At 35.7% G+C, this 17,604-nt stretch overlaps 1 protein-coding gene across 1 annotated transcript; it reads right to left on the minus strand.

Moving 5' to 3' along the window:
- Positions 1–843: 843 nt before the first annotated feature.
- LOC107469697 (uncharacterized) lies at positions 844–13,750 on the minus strand. Its single transcript, XM_052255892.1, has 8 exons — positions 13,314–13,750; positions 11,849–11,906; positions 11,621–11,701; positions 11,485–11,520; positions 11,220–11,344; positions 1,653–1,782; positions 1,412–1,553; positions 844–1,334 (listed from the first exon to the last, which is right to left on the minus strand). The coding sequence occupies exons 1-8, from the start codon at positions 13,520–13,522 to the stop codon at positions 844–846; spliced, it is 1,272 nt and encodes a 423-aa protein (XP_052111852.1). The 5' UTR covers positions 13,523–13,750.
- Positions 13,751–17,604: the final 3,854 nt, after the last annotated feature.

Below are 17,604 nucleotides of genomic sequence, written 5' to 3' on the forward strand. Positions count from 1 at the left end.
CCCCCACCGCACCACCGCACCGCACCACCACCTCCTTCTTTTTCTTCTTCTTCTTCCGCTGCACCGCACCACCAACTCTTCTTCTTCTTTCTTCTTCTTCTTCTTCTGTGAACTAGATTTGTTTGTGAAATTTCTGATTTTTTGTGAAATTTGTTGTGGAATATTGTTGTTACTGAAATTTGTTGTGAAATTTTGTTGTGAATTTCTGATGATGATGATGATGATGATGACCATGATGATTTTAAAATTGGTGGTGGTGGTGGTGGGTTTTGGTGGTGGTGCAAGCCTTGTCTTTGGGGAGGGAATCAGGATCAGGGGCGGCAGCGAAGGGCGGAGGCTTGAAAGCGGGCGGTTTCTCAGGGAGATTGCCAAGCTTCCTCTGAATGTCATCCCATTGGGTTGATGCTCCTTCCACATCTTTGTACACAAAGTGGTAATCCGTCATTGTTTTGTGATGATGATGATGATGATGATGATGATGGTGGTGGTGGTGGTGGTGGTGGTGATGTGGTGGTAGTGGTGGTGGTTCTGTTCTGGTGGTGGTGGTGGTGGTTGATTTTGGTTGATTTTGGGTGAATGGAGAAGGGTATTTTCGTCCGAAGGATGATTTTAAAATAAACTGAAACCTTGGGGACCATTTTGGAGCGAAAAAAAGGTCAGGGACGAAATAAATTTTCAGCCTCTACGTTGGGGACCAAAATCATACTTATCCCTCCTTAAAATGAATGATCCATTTGTCGTAGCAAAAATCCATACTATCTTCTAGTTATGTCTAGGAAAATTGGTGATGGTTCAGTCAAGCTTATATAACAGTATTTCCTTAATCGGACGCAAGAAACAGCTTCATAACCTTGAGCGACGGATGCGTTTAATACCACTTAAAGGTGAATGCCTAGGAGCTGAAGAACACAACCTTTCGTTTGGAGTTCCAGAAAATTTAACATCCCAACCTTCGACATTCTTCCGAACGCAAACGTCGAAAAGAAATTGACCAAGGACACTATGAGCACTGATGCTTGGAGAGCTGGGCAGAAAAAGAGGTTTTTCTTTCTGTTCGTCTTGCACAGTCCCAGAGTCCCTATCATTGTAATGTCCGGCAGCACTAGGCATAAAGAAATGGTCCCTTGGCCCAACTGCAACTCTTCTAAGGCTCTTATTTGAATTGATAGCCACCTTCCGAAGGTCACAGATTAACTCGGATATCTCATCTTGTGCACCTTCCATATGAGTTCTTTCTCGTTTGAGGATCAGTTTTTGCGAATATATTGAAGCAGCCTTCTCAAATAATTTGCTCACAGCAGCCCTATATTGGATCGAATGCTGCTTGTAGTGTCCTGAAACAAGTAACAGCATTTGTGTTATACATGTCCAAATCAGAAACGGCATAGGGGAAATTGGGCCTCAGACAAACCTACGTGAGACGAGCCACTCAAATTTAAAAGGTTGATATCTCCACCAAGATTGCACAGCCGTTGGACAAAGTCGTAGATGCTTTGGTACCGCACATGGTCATCATTCTCAGAACATACAACAAGAAACGAGGCACCAAAATTCTAAAAACAAAAATGAAAATTAAAGCCAATTTATTTTAAAATAGAAATATCTAAAAATTCTGGCTGCTCGACTTAGTTAGGGGTTCTAACAACGCTTACCACAGAAGAATATAAAGCTTGCCAATGTTTAGAAGCTAGGACTTCCAACCTAGTTATATATAGAGCATCTAAACCAGAAACAACAGATTTTGCTACCCAGGTAGCAAGCTTTGATGGTTCGACCCAATTTCTAGCACGTCATGATCATACTATAAACTGAGGGCAACCAACTTGTCTACTTAATTATTATCTATTATTTATTATATGAGGCTGATTTATTGTTAAAAGCGTAGTTATTTCACGAGGTATTTTTTTTAAAACATCTGGGTTAATAAACTGAATCATTCACAATCAATTCGCAAATAATAACAAATACCACAGTTATAAACAACCTCACATAAATACAAATCGCCCTGACCTAGAAGTCCCTAAGCTGGCACCCAGGCTAGCCTAGACTCTATACTCACCTAGTCCCTCTAAACTACTAAAGCGAGGAAAATTACATTCTAAGTCTTTAAAACTCAAGTCAGGTGGAACGTTATCAGAAGGTGGAACATCATCTACTATTCCTCTGCACGATCAGACATTGCCATATGACGTCTCCCTGGTACCTCATCAAGTAGCCACATAACAAGAGTCTCGTGCACAAAATGTAGGTTAAGGTTCACGTACTAACGGGGTGCAGACGTTGGCTGGTCTTATAGTATATACATATAAATAGAGATACGAGATTCACCCTAGACTCAAAAGACTGCCTAGAGCGGAATCCTCTTAACGAACGGTTGTTAGTGAATTACGGAAGGGTACTCATGCTTCCATCTGAAGGGGAAAGGGAGAGAGAAGGGGTAAGAACTGGGGAGTTCTTAGTAGGGTCGGGGTTATTAGTTAAGTTCGTTAATTCCAGGTTGTTTAGCAGATAAATAGCATAATACCGAGAAGCAGTGATGCACCACTACTTCGTGGTACATCTTGTGCTTAATTAAGTAGATTTTATCCACTATTCTCACACTTATTCATGTAAATTGCATGTTTTACATTTTCCTTCCTGATTTTGTGCTATCATTGAAAACATGCTTCTTTGGTCTTAATTTTGCTATGTTTAATCCTCCCTTATTATCATTCGATGCCTTGATATGTGTGTTAAGTGTTTTCAGAGATCACAGGGCAGGAATGGCTTAGAGAATAGAAAGGAAGCATGCAAAAGTGGAAGGAATACAAGAAACTGAAGGAACTGCTAAAGCTGTCCAGCCAGACCTCTTGGTACTAAATCGACCATAACATGAGCTACAAATGTCCAAATGACGCGGTTCCAGTTGCGTTAGAAAGCTAACATCCGGGGCTTCGTAACGATATATAATTTGCCATAGCTGCTTTGAAGATAGGTGACGCACACACGTGGATCACGCACATGTGTGACTTGGAGAAAACTCAATCAATGCGTACACGTGGACGACATAAAGTGGGGGCTATAAAGTGGGGGAATGCATCCATTCATTGAGACAACATTCATATTCACATAATTTTAGGTTTAGATGTAGTTTTCTAGAGAGAGAGGCTCTCTCCTCTCTCTTACGTTGTAGGATTTAGGATTTCTCTTAGTTTTAGGATTGTTTCTCTTCATTCCAGGTTCAATGTTCCTTTAATTTAATTTCTCTTCTACTTTTATTTATTTTCCCAATATTGGCTTATGAACTCTATGTTAGAATTTATTTTCTCATTTAATGCAATTTTAGGTATTTCAGATTTATGATTGTTTTTCTCTATTTATGATATAAATAATTTGGATTTTTCTCTTTTTGGCTTGGGTAGAGTAATTGGTGACACTTGAGTTATCAAACTCCTTGTTGATTGAGAATTGGAATTTGCTGATTAGTTTGGATCCCTCTAAAGCTCATCTTTCCACAGGAGTTGACTAGGACTTGAGGAATCAAATTGATTAGTCCACTTGACTTTCCTTTATTTAGTAAGGGTTTACTAAGTGGGAGCAATAAACAATTCTCATCACAATTGATAAGGATAACTAAGATGGGATTTCCAGTTCTCATACCTTGCTAAGAGTTTTTATAGTTAGTTAATTCCATTGCCATTCACTATTCTTGCTTTTTATGTTAAAAAACCTCAAAAATATACCTGTTTTCAATAATAAATACACCTCCCTGCAATTCCTTGAGAGACGACCCGAGGTTTGAATACTTCGGTTATAAATTTTATTGGGTTTGCTTTAGTGACAAACAAGTTTTTTGTACGAAAGGATTTTTGTTGGTTTAGAAGCTATACTTTTAACTAGAGCTTATTTGTAAAATTCTAGACCACGCAAGAATCCGTTTGTCAAACAGTAAACAGAAGAAACAGATAAATAGAAAAATAGAGAAAATAGAAAGCAAAACACAAACAAAAGAATACAAGAAAATAAAACACAGACACAAAGAATAGAATGAAAACAAATAAGGCATGCATTCAAACAACAATCATAACAGAGAAAATGCGCAACCAAGTATGATGCATGTCTAGCCCTAATGCAGGTAATGAGCTCATTTGTCGGTTACATACCCGCTCTCGACGTTACCCGGAGTCCTTTGACCAGGTAAGGCTTCCCTGTTGGCAATGCTCCTTGCAAGAGTCATTTGACTTGCGAGGCAAACCACTGCAAGAGTCCTTTGACTTGCAGGGCGGCACTAGCAACTCACTGCAAGAGTCCTTTGACTTGCATGGCAGAGCTAGTTAACTTATATCTGCCCAACACACTCACTGTAAGAGTCCTCTGACTTACACGAGCATACACACACTTACTGTAAGAGTCCTTTGACTTACAGGAGTATATGCTAGTCGTGTTTTCTCGATACCTCTGTAAGAGTCCTCTAACTTACAGAATAGCATTATAGCTAAGTATCCTAGGGAAGCACTCTCAGTGGTCGTACCACCATCTATCTGACTGCCTTTACGCAGCAGATCATCACATAATCATTCTCATTATCATCATTCATTATCATTCTCATTATTCATCACCACTTTCACATTTTTATGCAGTACCTCTTTCTTTCTCTATTCAATCATACTATACAAACTTTACAGCTTTGACTGTTACAACATCTCAACTCAAACCATTTCTCTTTATCATATTACTCTTTTCTCTTTGTCTTTCTCCTTTGGTTATTCTGTTCTCTAAATCTCTTGACTCTGCTTTGATTACTCTTTTCTCTGCTTAACATATATCTTTAAAGCTTATGTAAATTTCTGTATGAATAGTAGCCTGTCCCAAGTATAGGTTCATTAAGTCTATACTGAAACAGTTTAACTTTTCATATAATACCTAACCCTAGTCGCAACTCAAGGACTAACTATGTTGCCCTAGTTCGTTCACTAATCTCTGTCTGTTTTTCTGTCATTAAAACTTTACAGACTTTTTCTTCGATTTTTATCTCTTCTTTAACTTTTTATCTTTCCTTTATCTTTGGCTCACTAATATGTTATTACCACTCCCTAAGTGTTTTATGAAGGTAATTATGAGATTTTGCACTTAAAGTTGTCTTTCTAAGACTTTTATAGAAAACTACTTTATCCGTATTATTTTATTGTTTTTATTAAAATATTATTTTTAATTAAATATTATAATTTAATATTTTATTATTATTTATTATTTTCTCATTAAATTTTTGAAAATTACCCCACTTTAACTTTTAACCTTTAAAATTTATTTTTTACCACCCATAACTTTTAATATTTCTACTTTTACCATCCTAACTTTCAGAAATTACCAAATAACCCCTCAAACACCAAAATAATTACAACCTTGACCTTTTTAAGATCTAAGGCATGTTCTTCCATGTTCTTCATCACACTCAAAGTGTCCTTCGTGTTCTTCGTAAAATCTTCAAATTCTTTCTCTATTTTTACACGTTTTCAATCTTTTTAGCAACCGATTTTTACCATAATTCATAATAAATTCCCAGCCACTAAAACCTCATATTTTCTACATGATTTTAACACAAATTGAACCCCAATTTAAACTCTAGGGTTTTGTTTTCCAGCAGCCATAAGAACACAAGTTCATAGCTTGAATTTCATCAAATTTCATCAAAATTTTACCAAAATTTCAACAAGAATCACTCATATAAACAATCAATTTCAAGTATAACCAAACCATATCATAATCACACAACTCAAACACAGTCAAACAAGATTAATTTTACCAAACCCTACCTGTTTTTGCTGCTCCAAATTTGGTTATGTCCTTAGGTGGTCCTTAAGCACTTTTTCCTCCTAAATCACATCAGGAACAACTTTAAATACAAAAACCCTCAACTGACCAAATCTCTCTCAGCACATTAGAATGGAATATCTCACCTTAAAATTGCTGGAAATTAACGTTTCTTGGCCCTCAAGTCAAGTTAAGCATGATTCCTAAGGAAGAACATCAAGAAAATACCTGTTTTGCATGGTTTTCCTTGAAAACCGAATTGAAGTGGGATGGAGACAGCCATCTCACCTTATTTCCAGCCTTGATATGTTGTATGGTTATGTAGAGGAAGAAGATAGGATCATTTTGGTGAAATTGGAGTTTTGATTTGAGTTTTAGTTCAGTAGAAATCAAGCTTTGAAGATTTATAAACCAAGAAGTTTCTCTCTTTTTTCTCTTGATGATTTTTGGCCACAATGAGAAAATGAGGCAGTCTTGGGGGTTTTGGAGGGTGTAGGGTGAGTTGTGTTTGGTTGGCTTGGAGGTGGATTAAAATAATATTAAAATATCTCAGGTGTATAACTACTAAAACTAGATGTATCGGAACACTTGTAAAAACATCTCTAAAAATTATTTTCTGAGCTACTAGCATAAATGACACTAGTAACATATGTATTATGAGAATAGAGCATGTATTATGAGGCCTTAGCATTGCTAAAGTCATCAAAGAGTGCAGGTGTTAAGCTACACCAGTAAACTGTGAACCCGGTTAAATTGATTTCTTATTTTTAACTAAAACAGACCAGCTAACCTTATAATATCATTCAAGTATCTTCTAATACTACTATAATGATCGTATTATACTATTATCTCTCTTCTCTCATGAATTGTGTCCGGTTCGTCAAATAGAGACTATTTACGAAAACTAGAACCAAAACTCCTAACCGATACGGTTCAAAAGCTAGGTTCTTTGTGATTGCGTTATCGAGCTTGCCTCAGAAGAGGTTCTAGCTTAAGGATGACATTATAACAATAAGGATTGAGATGCTTAATGATACAGTAGAGGTGTTCCCTTTATTGATCTTTCGGAAAAATCCGTGCCTTCAGAAAAGATCTCGCGTACTCGAAAAACGGGGTTGTTACATTCTACCCTCCTAAAAGAAAATTTTGCCCTCAAAATTTCAACCATGTGCAGAATCCATCTTCAAGTGTTCTATTTCCTTCAATCCATCCTGACGAAGAGATCGGTCCATTCCTTACAGCACCCAAATCTCACATAGTCATAGCCATGGACATCATAATAGTTATGAAGATAGCTGTGGCTCACATCGACTCATCGTTTGGAGCTCGATTAAAATATGCCTATTCACAGTCATTAAGGTCATATTCACACCAAACAATCAACATTAAGGTGATCAGTCTTAATATCTCAAGTTAAGTACAAACATTCCCAAAATGAGCACTCATAGACATTCATGCCAAATGTATCTTAAAGATACCCTAACAGCATGAGACACACAAGCAGAGTATGCAATGAAGCATAGTCAGTCCACTCTCCAGGCTCTACTAGGAAAGAACTGCTCTGATATCAAATTGTAACGACCCAATTTCTGGTACGTCATGATCATACTAGAAACTGAGCGCTACCGACCTGCCTACCTAATTATTATCTATTATTTATTATATGAGCTTGATTCGTTGTTAAAAGCGTAGTTATTTCACGAGGTATTTTTTTAAAATATCTGGGTTAATAAAGTGAATCATTCACAATCAATTCGCAAATAATAACAAATACCACAGTTATAAACAACCTCACATAAATACAAATCAAGCAGTTGACAACATTTCGTGATCTAGCCTTTATTAGAGTATAGACTTTTAGTTAGAACACTCCTAGATATATATATATATACATATATACACACAACATCTCAGGCCCTGACTTGTTTAAGAAGTCCCTAAGCTGGCACCCAGGCTAGCCTAGACTCTATACTCACCTAGTCCATCTAAACTACTAAAGCGAGGGAAAGTACGTTCTAAGTCTTCAAAACTCAAGTCAGGTAGAACGTTATCAGAAGGTGGAACATCATCTACTATTCCTCTGCACAATCAGACATTACCATATGACGTCTCCCTGGTACCTCATCAAGTAGCCACATAACAAGAGTCTCGTACACAGGACTTAGGTTAAGATTCACATACAAACGGGGTGCAGACGTTGGCTGGTCTCATAGTATATATATATAAACAGAGATACAAAATTCACCCTAGACTCAGAAGACTACCTAGAGCAGAATCCTCTTTGCGAACGGTCGTCAGTGAATTACGGAAGGGTACTCATGCTTCCATCTGAAGGGGGAAGGGAGAGAGAAGGGGTAAGAACTGGAAAGTTCTTAGTAGGGCCGGGGTTATTAGTTAAGTTTGTTAATTACATGTTGTTTAGCAGATAAATAGCAGAATACCGAGAAGCAGTAAAAAGAAAAAACAGATAAATAGAGAAAACAGAAAGCAAAACACAAACAAAAGAATACAAGAAAACAAAACACAGACACAAAGAATAGAATGAAATCAAAGAAGGCATAGATTCAAACAACAATCATAACAGAGGAAATGCGCAACAAAGTATGATGCATGTCTAGCCCTAGTGCAGGTAATGAGCTCATTTGTCGGTTACATACCCGCTCTCGACGTTACCCGGAGTCCTTTGACCAGGTAAGGCTTCCCTGTTGGCAATGATCCTCGCAAGAGTCCTTTGACTTGCGAGGCAAACCACTACAAGAGTCCTTTGACTTGCAGGGCGGCACTAGCAACCCACTGCAAGAGTCCTTTGACTTGCATGGCGGAGCTAGTTAACTTATATCTGCCCAACACACTCACTGTAAAAGTCCTCTGAATTACAGGAGCATACACACACTTACTGTAAGAGTCTTTTGACTTACAGGAGTATATGCTAGTCGTGTTTTTTCGATACCTCTGTAAGAGTCCTCTGACTTACAAAATAGCATTATAGCTAAGTATCCCAGGGAAGCGCTCTCAGTGGTCGTACCACCATCTATCTGACTGCCTTCACACAGCAGATCATCACAGAATCATTCTCATTATCATCATTCATTATCATTCTAATTATTCATCATCACTTTCACATTTTTATGCAGTACCTCTTTCTTTCTCTATTCAATCATACTATACAAACTTTACAACTTTTACTTTTACAACATCTTAACTCAAACCATTTCTCTTTATCAGATTACTCTTTTCTCTTTATCTTTCTACTCTGGTTATTCTGTTCTCTGTATCTCTTTACTCTGCTTTGATTACTCTTTTCTCTGCTTAACGTATATCTTTAAAGCTTATGTAAATTTTGGTACGAATAGTTAGTCTATCCCAAGTATAGCTTCATTAAGTCTATACTGAAATAGTTTAACTTTTCATATAATACCTAACCCTAGTTGCAACTCAAGGACTAACTATGTTGCCCTAGTTCGTTCACTAATCTCTGTCTGTTTTTCTGTCATTAAAACTTTACAGACTTTTTCTTCAATTTTTATCTCTTCTTTAACTTTTTATCTTTCCTTTATCTTTGGCTCACTAACATGTTATTACCACTCCCTAAGTGTTTTATGAAGGTAATTATGAGATTCTGCACTTAAAGTTGTCTTTCTAAGGCTTTTACAGAAAACTACTTTTTTGTATTATTTTATTGTTTTTTATTAAAATATTATTTTTATTTAAATATTATTATTTAATATTTTATTATTATTTATTATTTTATCATTAAATTTTTGAAAATTAACCCACTTTAACTTTTAACCTTTAAAATTTATTTTTTACCACCCATAACTTTTAATATTTCTACTTTTACCACCTTAACTTTCAGAAATTACCTAATAATCCCTCAAACACCAAAATAATTACAACCTTGCCATTTTTAAGATCTAAGGCCTGTTCTTCCATGTTCTTCATCACACTCAAAGTGTCCTTCATGTTCTTCGTAAATTCTTCAGATTCTTTCTCTGTTTTTACCCATTTTTAAATCTATTCAGCAACCGATTTTTACTATAATTCATAATAAATTCTCAGCCACTAAAACCCCATATTTTCTACATGATTTTAACACAAATTAAACCCCAATTTAAGCTCTAGGGTTTCATTTTCCAGCAGCCACAAGAACACAAGTTCATAGCTTGAATTTTATCAAATTTGATCAAAATTTCACCAAAATTTCAACAAGAATCACTCATATAAACAATCAATTACAAGCATAACCAAAGCATATCATAATCACACAACTTAAACATAATCAATCAAGATTAATTTTACCAAACCCTACCTGGTTTTGCTGCTCCAAATTTGGTTATGTCCTTAGGTGGTCTTTAAGCACTTTTTCCTCCTAAATCACATCAGGAACAACTTTAAATACAAAAACCCTCAACTGACCAAATCTCTCTCAGCACGTTAGAATGGAATATCTCACCTTAAAATTGCTGGAAATTGACGTTTCTTGGCCCTCAAGTCAAGTTAAGCTTGATTCCTAAGGAAGAACATCAAGAAAATACATGTTTTGTATGGTTTTCCTTGAAAACCGAATTGAAGTGGGAGGGAGACAGCCATCTCACCTTATTTCCAGCCTTGATATGTTTTATGGTTATGTGGAGGAAGAAGATAGGATCATTTTGGAGAAATTGGAGTTTTGATTTGAGTTTTAGTTCAGTAAAAATCAAGCTTTGAAGATTTATAAACCAAGAAGTTTCTCTCTTTTTTCTCTTGATGATTTTTGGCCACAATGAGAAAATGAGGCAGTCTTGGGGGTTTTGGAGGGTGTAGGGTGAGTTGTGTTTGGTTGGCTTGGAGGTGGATTAAAATAATATTAAAATATCTCAGGTGTATAACTACTAAAACTAGATGTATCGGAACACTTGTAAAAACATCTCTAAAAATTATTTTCTGAGCTACTAGCATAAATGACACTAGTAACATATGTATTATGAGAATAGAGCATGTATTATGAGGCCTTAGCATTGCTAAAGTCATCAAAGAGTGCAGGTGTTAAGCTACACCAGTAAACTGTGAACCCGGTTAAATTGATTTCTTATTTTTAACTAAAACAGACCAGCTAACCTTATAATATCATTCAAGTATCTTCTAATACTACTATAATGATCGTATTATACTATTATCTCTCTTCTCTCATGAATTGTGTCCGGTTTGTCAAACAGAGACTATTTACAAAAACTAGAACCAAAACTCCTAACCGATACGGTTCAAAAGCTAGGTTCTTCGTGATTGCGTTATCGAGCTTGCCTCAGAAGATGTTCTAGCTTAAGGATGACATAATAACATTAAGGATTGAGATGCTTGATGATACAACAGAAGTGTTCCCTTTATTGATCTTCCAGAGAAATCCGTGCCTTCAGAAAAGATCCCGCGTACTCAAAAAATGGGGTTGTTACAGTTCGGGCACTTTTGCAATGGAAGGGTGTAGAGAGAAGCGGAAGCCGAAATCACTCGTAACATCTAGCGGGCCAGAATCGTAGATGTGTCCGGAATCACATCTCTTAAGCAACTGATAGTTATGCTTCACAAAATAAACTAATAATTAGTAAGTTTCAAAAAAATCGGCATTAAAAGATTTCATCAATCAAAGATGAAAGCATGGAGTGAACAAAGGCAAAATTTAGTTAGCCTAAAATAAAAATAAAACAAAAGGTGAATTACCATGTGTATTCGAGCTTCACATCCTCCTTCAATAAGCTGCATTTATATGAAAACCGTTACAATGGGAATCTCTATTTTAATAGGGCATACATTAATTCTCTATATGCCAAAGATAGATCAGATGAATAAAACTTACCTGAAATACCTTGTTCAGACAGGCTTTTGACCCAGCAGAAAATGTAGCAAATACAACAGGACATGGCCTAATCCGCAGTTCCTGCAAAATGCAAAATTGTTTCTAGCATAATCCAAGAATGTAGAACATAGACAAGATATACAGATAATGAGGATGGTGCCTAGTGACCACGGCTTCTTAAAAGGATATATATAGATATTTGCATGTTTTCAAATTTCCAACACAGACCTCAATAAGCTCCTTAAGAACACTAAATGCCAGTGACATGACATTTTCATCATGGAATCTGCATGAGAGAAGAAATTTGTAATATAAACATTTCTGTCAATATCAAACACCAAACCAATAAACCCAAATAAGGCAATGATCGGAGACAAAATGCGAATATGAAATAGTATGCTTTCAACGGTAATATAGTTGGCTATCACTTAGCATGTCTCAAAGTGCTTTGCTAGAAGTAATTTAGGATCATACAACATCTAACAACTCAAGCCTACTTAATATGTAGTAGAATACTAGATATTATTAATATTTTATGCTCTAATCTCCTTTCAACATATTCTTTTTACAGTTACAGATTCACAACAACATTTCCATTCTAAATCACATCTGTATAGGTGGAAGTGGAGCTGGGTTCCATATCTTTTCCGCGTCTGAAGTCAAACAATTTGTACTTCATTGTACAAAAAAGCTTCCCAAATCATGTAAGATATAGAGACATGTACATGTGGGCAGGTCTCAAATATTTGCATATGCAACAAAGCAAAGCACAAACCTCTGTAAAGAGTTACAGCAAAAACTATTGCTGTCTTATAATACATAACTAAAATTATGGAAAAAATTTAATGACTCAAGAATAATTACACCTCTACAACCCACCCATATTCCTGATTTTATGTGTAAACTCTGTAACATGTATCTGATGCAACAATAAGAGTAACTTTTCTAGTTTATCACCGATAAATTTTCATCTATTTTAATTCTACTTGATAAAACAGGTCCACATCTACTTCCCATCAACTATCTACGAAGTTAATGTTTTTCATCAATATCATGGTGAAAACCTAATTCTATGAAAGGCGCTTATACAAGCCAAACTTTTCTGTTCCATTTTGTTTCAACATGGTTTGGCCAACATGATAATGCAAGTTCCAACTCACTAAAGCTGCTATCCCATGATAAAGTTCACTAAACGAGCCAGAAAAAGACCCACAAGTAGGTCGTTGCTTGTTTGCTTGAACACTGAAAATTAGGAATATAAAAAATCACACAAAAGAAGAGAAGCAAAAACCGGAATATTAGCTAGAAGGCTAGAACAGAGTGATGCCAAGATTCTAAAGCCAAAAAACTTTAGCTAGAATTGAGATTGCCACTTTAGCTAGAATTAATAACCAACTAACTTCCAAGAAGCAAAGATTCCATTTGACAATTGACAATTTTGCTCTCCAAGACAAGGATATACCATGCAACAGCCTAATTTTTTTAAGTTCAAACTAATTTGGGTATAGGACCTATTCCTCTCATCTAACACACTAGACCCACAAATTTCATCATCTTCTTATTCAATGAACTCCATCTGATAATCAAATCAGTTATTAAACAACAAACAAATACATGCTAATGCAGAAAAAATTGACCTAAAAGAAATACAAATTAACCCAAACAAATCTAAAAATTAGAAAGAAAAACTTACGCAGAAAGATAATGAGCATAACAAACAAGGGAATTCCATCCCAAAGAAGAGTCAACAAATTTTCGAAGCAAGTTGTGTGGAATAGAAACCCAAGCAAAGATCACAACGATTCCTCTGAAATCAGTGCCCCCTTTCCTTCCCCAGTAGATGTTGCCACCTTTGATAGCAACACCACCACCACCACTATCGTCGCCACCATCTCCGGGCATATCTCAAAGACGGCCCAACAAGCGGAATGACAAAACCCCAGTTTCAAAGCTCAAAAGTTTGAAACTTTTCCAGTGGATTATGAGGGATCTTGAGAGAAATAGTGGCGGGTTGGAATCAAAATTAGAGAAGTGAAGGTTAATAGTGGGAGCGTTGTTGAGTTTCAAGTTTCAATTCATAATTATTATTCATGGAAGGTTTGGGTAATGGGTATAGATGATGATGGGTGATGCTCAATTCATACGAGATATCCCTCTAATTATTCTCATTTTTTATTTTAATTTATAATAATATAATATGATAATATGGTCATTAGCTATAGTTTAAATATATAGTTTTCTCTTAAATAGCATTTGGTAGAGAGACAGAGATAAAAAGATTGGGATTGAGAGACAGAGACTAAGAGACAGAGATAATCTCAGTATTCTGTTCGGTACAAAATGGGAGACAAAAATTAAAACAAAAATGAAACTCTAATTTAATTTTCACAAAGGGTAAAATTGGAAATAATGAATTGAAATGAGGGTATTTTAGGTATAAAATGTTATTAAAGTTTCATTCTTCATCTCTAAAAATTTTAGTCTTATGTGTCTCTACATTTGGAGGTACTGAAATACTGAAATTTTAGAGACAGAGACAAAAATTTTAGTACCAATCTCTGAACCAACAAACATGATACTGAATCTCAGTCTCTCAGTCTCTGTCTCAGTACCTCAAAACAAATGCTACCTTACTTACCTAAAAATTGGGATTGAGTAGATTTTGGAGTGCTGTGTAGTTGAATACCCTTTATATTTTTATTTACACATTTTACACATATCTAAGTATTCAAGATCTACTCATTTTTAACAATTTGAGATGTGATATATTGTGTATTTATGTAAATATTGTTAATTTTATGTATTTTTATAAATTTTATATTTATTTAATTTAAATAAAAAAATTCCCATATTACATTTATTATTTTTAGTACTTAATAAGTAGCCCATTGATTTTGTAGGCATGTGGGTAAAATCTAAAAAAAGTTGTTTTCAATTTTGAGTTGATGGTCACGTACCCAAAATATGTAGGGGACCATGATCACACTCCATTTTCATGATAGAACCTAAAAATTTCTTTAATTCATTCCTATTAATTGAGTTTTAGATTACATATAATATAAAACTTGCTCATATTTAAAATAAAAATAGACAAAAACGTTCCTGACCTTTTTCTCGTGGACATTTTTGTTTTTGACCATTGAAAAATACTTTTAAGTTTTTGACGTCTTTAAAAGTTGGTCGGATCAGTCCATCCGTCCAAATGCCTTTGTCAGACCCAACGGAAAAGTCTGACGTGGCTCCTGTAATGCTTGTCACACGTACGTGTTGCCTGGCAGACTTTCCTCTCATGCGTATATGTGTCGTATGCGTTGCCATGAATTTAGGAAATCCTAATTTCTTCATGAATTCTCCACTTTGCATTCTTTTTTTTTCCGTTTTTTTCAAGTCATTCTTGCCTTCAAAACTTTAAATCACTCAAACAAACATATCAAGGCATTGAATGGGAGAAAAGTAAATTAAATTTAGCAATTTAATAGCCTAGGAAGCATATTTTCAATCATTAAGCACACTTAAGAGAAATTCACAAAACCATACTATTTTAGTGAATAAATATGAAAAAAGTTGATAAAATCTACCAAATTCAATACAACATAAACTATAAAATTGTGGTTCATCAACTTTCCCACACTTAAACATTAGCATGTTCTCATGTTAAACTCTTGTGGTTCATCAAATATGCAAAATGTGTCTACCTACTTGGTTAAAAATTTATTAATCTCCAAGAACATATATGAACAAGTAAGGCTAAGATAGTATGATGATTTATGAATTCCATTAATTCAAATCTCAGAATGAAGTATAAATATACTTGCAAGAAGAAAGTTCGTGAAAGCAAGGAACAGGGTAATGAGCATGGAACCCTCACTGGAAGTGTTTGCACTATAATCTCTCTAGTGTTTGAGGGTCGATTCTCTCAATTTTCTACTAATATTGCTTTCTAAGGCTTGCTCTTCTTCTACCAATCAACATATATTTAATGCATGGATACACATATTAAGAGGTCTTTTCAAGGGTTGTAATGGGGTTATGGCTAAATTTAATTTATTTTTCTCCTATTCGATGTCTTGATATGTTTCTTTGAGTGATTTAAAATTTTGAAAAGGCAAGAATGGCTTGAAAGAAATGGAAAAAAAGCATGCAAAGTGGAATTCATGAAGAAATGAGGATTTGCTGAATTCATGGCGACGCGTACGCGTGTGTCATGCATATGTGTGAGAGGAAAGTCTGCCAAGCGACGCGTATGCGTGACAAGCATTACGGGAGCCACGTCAGACTTTTTCATTGGATCTAACGGAGGCATTTGGACGGAGGGACTGCTCCGTCCAACTTTTAAGGATGTCAGGGACTTAAAATTATTTTTCAATGGTCAGGGACAAAAATGTTCGCGAAAAAAAAGGTCAGGGACCTATTTGTCTTTTTCTCTAAAAATAATATAACTTTGAGGATTTTGCTTGTTTAGGTTCATAAAATGGATTTGATCCGTTAGTTATAACTCGGCCTAAAATTTATTTATAAATTAAAATTTGAATAAAATAAATAAAACGTGCCTATTTCAGTTAGAAAGAATCTCGGCTATAACGAAACCATATGAACATGTGCAGTGGTTACCAAAATACTAGAACCACGGGATAACTATCTATAGCATAACAAGTGTACAAATACAAAACTCTAAGCATGTAAAAGGTACGCTATTCATTCTCAATAACATATACCTCATCTTATACTTGTTCTTACTTGAGCATTGGAGTCTCTTTGTAGGTCCTAACCTTCTTTGGTGTTCCTCAACGACTGAAGTTTAGCTCGGCGTCTATGCTCTTAGGACAGAAAACTCCATATAAACGGAGAAGGAGTCATATCTCGGTACTAGAAAGAGTTATATCTCAGATCAGATTAATATGTAAGAATATTTGGCGTCCATCGTGGGGTAGGAGTTTAAATCTAACCCCACTATCATCTTCTTTGTTCAATTTCTGCCCTCTTTTGTAGGCTATAATCAATGGCGGAAGAATAAAACAATCCACCACCTCCTCCTCCCACTAAGGCCGAACTATTGGCTATAAATGAGTCGTTGAGAGCAGAAGTCTAGCGGATGACCGAGTTATTAAACCAAAAACAGAAAAATCTTGGTAATCACGATGATGATGACGACCATACCTCGGAAGTCAAGGTCATAATGCTAGTCACTCCAAACATCCATGTCACAAAATTCTATTCGATGATATTCATGAACGGTGCATCTGATCCAATACTTTGTCGTATATTTTACACTTTTTAGATGGTGTTGCTTTGATCTGATTTTCTGGTTTACATGTACATTGTATATCAAGTTTTGATGAGTTGGCCAGCCTATTTGTTAACAACTTTCCAACTTCGAAGATCTATGTGCATGACTTGGACTATCTTAGTACCATACAACAAGGACAACATGAGAGTCTCAAGGACTATATGACGAGATTAGCTAAAGTGGCTATGGAGATTCCAAACCTCAATCTAGAGGTCCACCTGCATACACTGAAAAGTGGACTTCGCCTTGGAAAATTTCAAGAGACTATAGCAGTGATGAAGCCAAAAATGCTAACCGAGTTTCAAGAGAAAGAAGCAGGCCAGGTTGAAATAGAAGTGCTACGACAACTTCAAAGGACAGAAAGACCTACTTCTGTCTGAGAAGAAGATAAACGCATCAAATATCATAACAATAGGGAGGACCATTCTGAGTAGCTAAGATCATTGGATAAGGCACAACCCTTGCACCTTCAACTCTAACAGTTTCACATTCATAGCACAACATTTTATTCCTTTTTCATCTCCTTATTGTTGTTATTGTTGTTGTTGTTGTTGTAGATGTTGGCCACTGTATAGCTCATTTGCCGATGTGTATCTGCAAGTTTTCCGTCGGGATGAGTTATATGTTGACAATGAGAAAATAAGGGGGGTGGGTACCTGCAAAAGAAACTCCGACACTCATGTCAGTAAGTGAATAA

The sequence above is a fragment of the Arachis duranensis genome, chromosome 10 (assembly GCF_000817695.3).
Source record: "Arachis duranensis cultivar V14167 chromosome 10, aradu.V14167.gnm2.J7QH, whole genome shotgun sequence".
In the NCBI taxonomy this organism is placed as follows: Eukaryota; Viridiplantae; Streptophyta; class Magnoliopsida; order Fabales; family Fabaceae; genus Arachis; species Arachis duranensis.